General features: G+C 50.6%; 1 protein-coding gene across 1 annotated transcript in view; it reads left to right on the plus strand.

The window, feature by feature from the left end:
* Window positions 1–358: 358 nt before the first annotated feature.
* The window catches only part of LOC122542287 (GATOR complex protein WDR24-like), a 26,967-nt gene continuing 17,214 nt past the window's right edge, over window positions 359–10,111 (plus strand). Inside the window, exons 1-3 of the mRNA XM_043679882.1 lie at window positions 359–508; window positions 4,020–4,616; window positions 8,952–9,129. Of these exons, the coding sequence (XP_043535817.1) occupies window positions 4,145–4,616; window positions 8,952–9,129 (650 nt within the window). The 5' untranslated portion in view covers window positions 359–508; window positions 4,020–4,144. The remainder of the gene's footprint in view (window positions 509–4,019; window positions 4,617–8,951; window positions 9,130–10,111) is intronic.

A 10,111-nucleotide genomic window follows, 5' to 3' on the forward strand; every position in this document is an offset into this window, starting at 1 on the left:
GGCCAAAGGGCCTGTTTCCAAACTGTAGGGATTCTATTAAAAAAAACTGTGGACTTTGAGGAATTCATTATCTCAGAGTGCTGTGACTGCTCATTTGTTGAGTAGATATCAATAGTTATTTGGATACCAAGGAATATGGGGATAGACAGGAAAGAGCTGGCATTGGAGGGGAGATCAGGTTTAAAGGGGTGAATGGCCTACTCCTGATCATCATTTCTCAGATTAGCTTCTCAAGCCTTTTTCCAGGATCTACCCAATAAGACAGCTCTGGGTGGGGGGGGGGGGTGGTCTTGTCTTAATTCTCTTTGGTTTCCCAAGTGGATTTGTTGGGATTTCCCTGGGTTACAGAGTTGGTGATCACGCTCTTCCTGGTTACCAGCTTGTAGTTTGCACGTTTCACTGGATCTACTGTGAAAATAGCAGAATCAGAAGTGCCTCACGTGAACTCCCTCTTTCCAGTTCCCTCTCCATTGGAGCCAAAATCACTGCAATTTTTGGATGGCGCTGGGTAGGGAGGGATGGAGAAATGGGTTTGGTATTTTCCCTCCCTTTCTGGTTGGAGACAGGCCGGCGAGGTTAGATTTACCCTGAGACCTTGCTCGAGGGATGGGCCAAAACTCTGGTTCCTGTCCCGTTTCTCAGCCCAGGGACTGAATGTAGCGTTTCCCTGGGTTGACCTCTGTTAACTCCGAGGTTGAGAAACTGGCGCTTACTCTGTTCTGTGTAGCTCTGTCCATCACTCTGCGACACAGTGACATGTGAAACTCAAGTCTGTGACCGTTACATCTTACTTCATGCTACATCCCAGAGAATGGGGAGTGAGCCAGATAGGAAGTTATACCCTTTGATTCACGCTCAAATGGTCAATGCTAACCAAGTCCCCAGTGTTCCCATCCCTGCCTGCTACATTCCACCATGTTGTCGTTCCCTACACTTCAAGATAGATAGCAGCACAGAACAAAGCCATTTGGCCCGTCCACCCTGCACCCGCTCTTTGAAAAAGATCTCTCTGATCAGTCCCACTCCCGCCGCCCTTTCCCCGCAACCCTGAGCAATGTCCCTTTTGTGGGAAATTTCTCAGATGAAACCTCCTGTCGAATCAGCCCCACTGCCCCCTTAAGCAGCACCAAGCTGTGTCAGACATTGGCACGGTGGCTCAGTGGTTAGCACTGCTGCCTCACAGCGTCAGGGACCCGGGTTCGATTCCAGTCTCGGGTGACTGTCTGTGTAGAGTTTGCACATTCCCCATGTCTGCGTGGGTTTCCTCCCACAGTCATGTAGATGTGCAGGTTAGATGGATTGGCCATGCTAAATTGCCCGCGGCATTCAGGGAGGTGCAGGCTAGAGGTATAACCAGAATTATGCACAATTTAGACAGCTGGGAGACATCTGTCCCCTTCAAAAACCTGAAATATTCACCATTTTCCAAACCAGAACTGCATGGTGCCATCAGATGGGGTGGAGTTTGTTACCATTTTCAACATTAACTCTTTCAGTACCATTTCTGAATGGAATCTCTGGGATCCCCATTGTCTGTCCCTCCACGATTGGCAAGCCATGCCCTCAGCTCACTCTGGGATTCCCTCTCTGAAACCTTTCTGTGCCTTCCATCCTGTACGAAGCTCCATTTTAAATCTCCCCCTTGGTTAGGCTGTCAGTCACCTGCCCTGTTATTGTCGGATGTGGCTGTGGACTTGTTTCACTCCAATGATGCTACACATCGTGGGCGGCACGGTGGCACAGTGGTTAGCACTGCTGCCTCACAGCGCCTGAGACCCGGGTTCAATTCCCGCCTCAGGCGACTGACTGTGTGGAGTTTGCACGTTCTCCCCGTGTCTGCGTGGGTTTCCTCCGGGTGCTCCGGTTTCCTCCCACAGTCCAAAGATGTGCAGGTCAGGTGAATTGGCCATGCAAAATTGCCCGTAGTGTTAGGTAAGGGGTAAATGTAGGGGTATGGATGGGTTGCGCTTCGGCGGGTCGGTGTGGACTTGTTGGGCCGAAGGGCCTGTTTCCACACTGTAATCTAATCTAAATCTAAATGAAATTTGGTGTTCAATTCAGCATAAGAACAGCCTCCGACTGGCTCACCAGGTACACAGGGATTTAGCGTACTGGTCGTTTCACTCACACTAAAGGCCTTGGCCCATGTTTTGGGGATGTGAGTTCGAATCCCATCAGGCAGCCGGGGCAATTTAAATTCAATTCTTTAAAAGAAAAACACTAATGTCGATTACCAACCCAGTCAAGTTCACCGGTGTCCAAATAGAGAAGAGAATCTGCCACCCTTACCCGGTCTGGTCTACATGTGAGTCCAGACCCACAGCAAAATAGTCAACTCTTAAATGCCCCCCTGAATTGGTTATTTCAAACACAATCAGGGACGGGCAGCAAGTGCTGGCCTCACCCCTGCGGGAGTAAATTAAATCAGAAAGTAACAGCCCCAGCGAGGAAGAAATGTGAAGTTTAGTGTAGATATATTGTCACTTGTACCTGGGTACAGTGAAAAGTAGATAATGTCACCACATTCTGGCCCCATCCGGATTATAGAATAAACTATTGAAGCAATTGTATAAATGGTGAAATACTGAATAAATATATGTTAAATTGACATTACTGCAACTGCTTCAGAGGTTTATGGGGACTGGTTTGCCTGGGTTTGTAGGGGTGGGAGTCAGGGAGAGCTCTCGTCCGAAGGTGAGAGTGTTTGAGAAGCAGCTCGCGAAGCTGTTGGTGAAAACAGCCTCTGTTTTTGTTAAGGCCCAGTATTACTTCAGTGGTTAGTTTCACATTTCTGTAATTAGGAAGGGGAACTTGATGATTTGGAGGGAGCAGCTGTAAGAATTTGACTCTTTGCTTAGCCTTAGCTTTCCCCTGAGTCACCCGAGCCCCGTGAGAGACAGAGACCGGGATAGAGTTCACTGATTCCTCCCAGTTAACACATCAAGACAGATAGCAGTGCAGGCTGATACAATACAGTAGGCCATTCAGCCCATCGACCCTGCATCCGCTGTTTGAAGAGAAAAACATTTCCAATTAATTCCACTCCGGCCGCTCTTTCCCTGTAACACCGAGAAATGTGTTTTGTGGGAATTTATTGGTTGAATCCATCTCTGCTGCTTGAAGGGGACAGTGTGATCTGGACCACAGCACCAGCCGAGGGGGAAATCATTCTCTCACCTTCTGGCATTTACATAGCGCCTTTCCCATTCTCCTAGCCGGCACTTCGTCGGTTCAGTCGGCCGCTTAGTTAGGTGCTGTCACTTTGGGCAGGCCTGGCAGCCAACAGGTGCACAGCAAGATCCCACCAACTGCAATCAGGTTAACCGTGCGTTCGTCTAGTGGCATTGATGAGGGGAATCATTCGGTCATGGATCCGGGGCGGATTGTAACCCCCGTTCACTGGTGTAAAAATTCGTAGGGAGGGAAATCTGCTGTCTTTATCCGGTCTGGCCTACATTTGACTCCAGACCCAGACTCAGTACTAGCAGGTCATACCATCCACTAAATAACGTGCATAAATTCACCAAGACTCCTGGGACAGCACCTTCCAAACCCATGACCACTTCCAACTCGAAGGACAAAGGCAGCAGATACTTGGGAACACCACCAGCTGGAAGTTCCTCTCCAAGCCATACACCATCCCCTCCATCCTGACATGGAAATATATCACTGTACCTTTGTTGTTGCTGGGTCAGAATCGTGGAAATCCCTCTAAAACCGCCCACCGGGGTGCAGTGGTCCAACCACCGTCTCAGACACAGTTAGGGATGGGCAATTAATGCTGGACTTGCCAGTGATGCCCACAATCCAGGAAAGAATAAGTGGACAGAGCTGGGATGTAGCCATTAACATCCTCTGACCTGAAAGGGCACAGAGAGTTACTGCCGAGCTAGGTGTGTTGTTATGGAAGATGGTCGCCAATCTGGATTTCGGGGTGGATGTGTTTGGAGGGGGAGGGGAGGTTGCAATCAGCCTTGTTCCAATCCAACTGTGACCCACCTGTTTCCATCATTCTGCAGGCCCTAGTAACCGTGGCAATGCACATCAACGATCGGCAATGTCAGCCATGACAGATAGGTTCGGTGGGTGGAGGACACCACGGACGGCCGAGTGACTTGCTCGCGCTCCCTCACCACCCCGCGTCATGGCGAGAATGGCCACAGCTTTGGGCGGAAGCGCCGTCGGGGGCAGGACCATGTCCTGCAACCTGGACGCACCCGCCAACGCCATCAGCGTCTGTCGTGACGGCTCCCAGGTGGCGGTAGCCGGGCGCAACATCTTCAAGGTCTACGCCATCGAGGAGGAGCAGCTGTGCGAGAAGGCCAACCTGCGGGTAGGCCGCAAGCCTTCGCTTAACCTCAGCTGTGCCGACGTGGCCTGGCACCAGGCGGAGGACAACCTGCTGGCCACGGCGGCTACCAATGGGGCAGTGGTGACCTGGAACCTGGGCAAGCAGTCACGCAACAAGCAGGATCAGCTCTTCATGGAGCACAAACGCACAGTCAACAAGGTGTGCTTCCACCCCGTGGAGCTACACATCCTCCTGAGCGGATCCCAGGACGGCTCCATGAAGTGCTTTGACCTGAGGAGGAAGGAGTCCGTCTGCACCTTTTCAGGTAGGTCCCTGACCGAGCTTGATGTGGGGAAGAGGAGCGGGGGAAATCGGATCGAAACTCGCAGAGGCCTCTGGGTAGAGTGGGCATGGGGAAGGTGTTTCCACTCGGAGGAGAGACTAGAATCTGGGGCCGCAGCCTCAGGGTGAAGGGATGACCCTTTAGAACTGAGGTGAGGAGGGATTTGAATCCCACCAGGGCAGATAGAGATGTACAGCACGGAAACAGACCATTCAGTCCAACTCGTCCATGCGAGCCAGATATCCGAAACTCATCAATCCAATTTGCCAACATTTGCCAATTTGCAAACCCTTCCTATTCATATATCCATCCAAATGCCTCTTAAATGTTGTAATTGTACCAGCCTCCACCACTTCCTCTGGCAGCTCATTCCATACATGTACACATTCACACACTCTGTGTGAAAAATTTTCCCCTTAAGTCTCTTTTATATCTTTCCCCTCTCATCCTAAACCTATGCCCTCTAGTTCTGGACTCCACCACCCAAGGTGGGAAAAGACCTTGTCTACTTACCCTATTCATGCCCCTCATGATTTTATAAACCTCGATAAGGTCATCCCTCAGCTGGTGGGATTTGAATTCAATTAAGAGTCATAATCCTCTAGCACGGAAACAGACCCTTCGGTCCAACCAGTCCGTGCCGACCATAATCCCAAACTAAACGAATCCCACCTGCCTGCTCCTAGCCCCTATCTCTCCAAAGATTTCTTACTGTGGTTTCGAGTGGCTGTCGGAGGGGAGGGCCTTGGAGTCGGGGATGTGCTGGGTGGCGGGGTCTGGGCTGGATGCTGCCGCAGGACATAGCGAGCAGGGCAGCGGTAGACGTCTGGTTCATGGCCACTGCCGTTCGGCACCTTAAAACGACGGTGCTCAGACCCGACGTAGTGCCCCAGTTGGAGGATGCTCAGGTGTGCGGTGGGATCCCGTCTGTGCTCACTCCTGCCCAGACGGAATTTCACATTGGCCCCAGGGTCCTGTACTTCCTGCTGGAGCCTGTGCCCCACAACCTGAGCTGTCTCTGGAGTTTTAGTTTTGTCCCTTTCAGGGGTGTATCACAGAGGGCCCTGTACAGACTGCTGCTGCACACCCTCATCCACCTCCCGGACACACCCTGGCGTGCCCATTTACCACCGGGCGGTGGGGATCAACCCCAGTGAAGGGTTCTCTACATGGGAGTCCTCCCCCTTCCTCTCGGGGATCTGGGATGGAGGGTGCTGCATGCGGCAGTCCCACAGATTGCGGTGGTTCACGGACTCCCAGCCCAACTGCTTGTTCTGTGGCGCTGTGGAGTCCGTGGACCATGTATATATTGGGTGTGGGCGTTTGCACTCCCTTTTTGATTTTCTGAAAAACCTCTTCCTCTGTTTTTGGTTGCACTTCAGTCCCACGCTCCTGATCTTCGGGCACCCGGTACGGAGGAGGGAGGGCAGGTCTGAAGACCTCCTCGTGGGCCTGCTCCTGGCCTGGCCAAACTGGCCATAAACAGGTCCAGGCAGCGGGCCGTGGAGGGGGTCGTTAGGGCCGACTGCCTGCCCCTCTTCCGCGGTTACGTTAGAGCCCGGGAATCCTTGGAGAAGAGCACGCGGTGTCGACCAACACCCTGGAGTTGTTCAGGGAGAGGTGGGCGCCGCGGGGAGTGGAGTGCATTATTTCTCCCTCCAACTCCATTTTGATTTAGTCCCTACCCTCCCCTTCACTGTTTTGATCACACAGCACTGCCCTTTGATGTGAAGGGCAGTGTTTGTCACTGGCCACCCGGGTGTTTTCCTATCTTCCTGGTGGTGGAAATTGAACAAAGATTTGTACACCTGTTGTCTCTCACTGTGTCCCACACCTGCACACACACACCATGAGGGCTGCGGAAAAATACATACTACTGCTATTAGGCAGTAGTGTGGGGGGATAATAAAAAAAGAAAAAAAAATCTTATTCATGTACTTATGCAAATTAAAAGAAAAATCTTGAATTAAGAATTTACTGATGACCATGAAACAATTGTCGACCGTGGTAAAAACCCATCTAGATTCAATAATGTTCTTGAGGGAGGGAAATCTGTCCTCACCCGGTCTGGCCTACATGGGACTCCAGACCCACAGCGATATGGTTGACTCCCAACTGCCTTCTGGGCAATTAGTGACGGGCAATGATTGCTGACCTAGCCAGTGACACCTTCATCCTGTATGAATAATAAAGAAGAAAAATATTTCTTCAGCCAGAAGGTGGTTAATCTGTGGAGTGCATTGTTGCAGAGGGCTATGGAGGCCATGTCATTGAGGGTATTTAAAACAGAGACAGATAGTTCCTGTCTGCTAAGGGGAAATCTAGGATTACAGGGAAAAGGCAGGGGAATGGGTTCGAGATACATATGGTGGAGCAGACCTGATGGGCTGAATGGCCTAATTCAGCTCCTATTTAGATTAGATTCCTTACAGTGTGGAAACAGGCCATTTGGCCCAACAAGTCCACACCGACCCTCTAAAGAGTAACCCACCCAGACCCCCTACCCTATATTTACCCTGACTAATGCACCTAATACTATGGGCAATTTAGCATGGCCAATTCACCTGGCTTGCATTTTTTTTCGGACTGTGGGAGGAAACCAGAGCACCCGGAGGAAACCCACGCAGACACGGGGAGAATGTGCAAACTCCACACAGACAGCCGCCCGAGGCTGGAATCGAACCAGGGCCCCTGGCGCTGTGAGGCAACAGTGTTAACTGCTGAGCCACTGTGCCAGCCTATTTCTTATGGATGTGCTGCTGAACAGTTACCGAGAATGTCCCACGTTTACAGAAATATAAGATTTACAATTGGCCATGTGCTTAGCTGCCCGCCACAAACTTCATTCTTTTTTAAAAATCATCTTCCTCCTTCCTTCCATGGGCTGTGTGTGTCATTCCATCCCTAATTGGCCATGAGCGGCTTTCCGGGCCATTTCAGAGGCCAGTTATGAACCTACCATGTCACTTTGGGCCTGGAGTCACGTGTAGGCCAGAGTGAGCAGATTCTTCTTCCCTAAAGGACCTGAGAGGGAGAGTTTCTAACCACACAGTGGTCAGTGTCACTGAGACTCGCTCTCGAATCCAGATTTAATCGATCACATTGAATCTAAACTCCGTCTGTCGTGACGGGATTTGAACCTATGTCCCCAGAACATTAGCATGGATTGCTAGTCCAGGGAGGTTACCCTGATCTCCCCCCACCTCGGTTCCAAATGGTAGTGATTCCTCAACAACAATCCTGGATTCCTGTCTGACCTCCTGACCTTCCTGGGTGACAGTCAATGTGACATTTTCCTGTGCCCTGGCCTGATCAGCTGCTGGGATTCTCACCCATGCGTTTGCCAGGTCCACACCCAGCTCTTCCACTGCCATCCTGTCTGGGGACTCTTTCTCTGATGCTCACTTTGTGTCTCTTGTACCAAGTCCTGTTTAACCCTCACTCATTGTGCTCACTAATCTACACTGATTTGGAGATGATGGTGTTGGACTGGGGTGTACAAAAGCACTTCCAATTAAACCTGTTGGACTATAGCCTGGTGTCATGTGATTTTTTAATAATCTACACCGGTTACTGTTCAGGGTAAGCATTGATTTTTAAAATTGTTGTTCCGTTCAAATCTTTCGGAGTCCCTTCCCTATCTCTAATCGTCTGCAGCGTTCCCTCCCTCTGACAACGTAATCTCTGGCTTCCTCTTCTTCAATCTCTTCTCCCACTTTTTTTTTGACCATGCTCCAAGCTTTGGAAATTTCTCCCTGTTTCTCATCACCATGTGCTCCTGATATGCTGCTTAAAAGCAACGGTGAGGAAGGGCAGGGGTTAAATGTATCAGAAAGGCTCTTTTAATTAGTAGAAACATAGAAGATAGGTGCAGGAGTAGGCCATTCAGCCCTTTGAGCCACCACCACAGCTCAATATGATCATCCTGATCATGCAATGACTTGTACTGTTAGCTCTGTCGAATGAGTACCAATCCACAGTGCAGTACCAACAGAGCCCTATTGGAGGTGCTGTCTTTCACACTGCCTGCTCTCTCAGGTCAATGGGAAAGGTCTCGGGGCAGGAGCCCATTCTTCAAGGGAATCTGGCCAATGTTTATTTGTCACTGAAACTGGACAGCGTGGTGACTGTCGATTTGCTATTTATTGGAGCTTGCTGTGTAGAAATTGGCCTCCGTGCTCTCTATGTCACAACGGTGACCCCATTTCACGGGCACATCGCCCAGCTTCCTATTGTTTGTGGAAAGTATAACTCTGGTCTGGTTTGTTAGGCTGGGACTCCCTTGTAATGTTACTGTGCTGCAACTGCCTCCTGCAGGTCAGTCGGAGAGCGTGCGCAATGTCCACTTCAGCGCCCGTGATTTCTTCACCTTCGCTGCTACCTTTGAGAATGGGAACGTCCAGCTGTGGGACATGCGGAGACCTGACCGGTGTGAGAGGATGTTCACAGCCCACAACGGGCCCGTCTTCTCTTGTGATTGGCACCCGGATGACAGGTAGGACAGAGCCTGGGTGAGAGGACAAGGTGTGTTTGTACACTGGCATGTGAAAGTACGCATTCAGGTACATGTGACAGCGTACTCGGAGACTCCTCCCTTCCGTTTGGGTCAGTGCCACCTCACAAAGTGCTGCTCCGTTGTGGAGGAATTTACTTACTCAGGGCACATGGGCTTCATCGCGTTGGCTGTCATTTGCTGTCCATCCCTAGTTGCCCTCCAGATGAGCCGCTGCACTCCATGTGGGTGTAGGGAGACTCACCTCCAGAGTTTTGACCCAAAACTGAAGGAACAGCGATGTATTTCCTTTGGTTAGTTATATTGAGTCACCTACTGCACTAAAGAAGCCATTCATCCCGTTCAGTCCATGCTAGCTCTCTGAGCAGCAGTTCCATTTCCTGGCCTGTGATTGTCTTCCTCCAAAAGCCCACCATTTCCTTTTTAAATGGATTGTTCATCATCTCCACTTCCTGAGCTCCGAGTTCCAGCTCATTAGTGTCTCTTCCCATCCAAACCCTGCATCACTCTCCCAAAGCATTCAATCTGTCTCTCCTCTCCACCTCTACCCATGCATCGTCAGTGAACAGAGTCAGCTTTTCCTCATTTACCCTAATGAGACCTGACCTCCATCTCCACTGAATCTCCCCTCAGTCTCCTCTGTTCACACTGTCTCCAACTTAACCCTTGTAGCTACAATCCCTCATCTCTGGAATCATTCTGATAACATCTACCCACTCAGGGACCCTCACATCTGTCCTCAAGTGTGACCAGATCAGGAGGTAATTCTCTTGTTGGGGCCCACCCAGACCTTTATAAAGTATAAAGGTCTGTTTTTGTACTCAGTGCCCAGGATCCTATACACGTCTCTCACGACTTCCTCAGTATATCCTACCACCTTTGAAAGATCGATGCCCATGAACTCCCAGACCCCTCTGTCCCTGCTCGCTCTGTAGAATGGGGCCACCACGTCTAGATGGTCTCT

The sequence above is a fragment of the Chiloscyllium plagiosum genome, chromosome 39, assembly GCF_004010195.1.
Source record: "Chiloscyllium plagiosum isolate BGI_BamShark_2017 chromosome 39, ASM401019v2, whole genome shotgun sequence".
NCBI lineage: Eukaryota > Metazoa > Chordata > Chondrichthyes > Orectolobiformes > Hemiscylliidae > Chiloscyllium > Chiloscyllium plagiosum.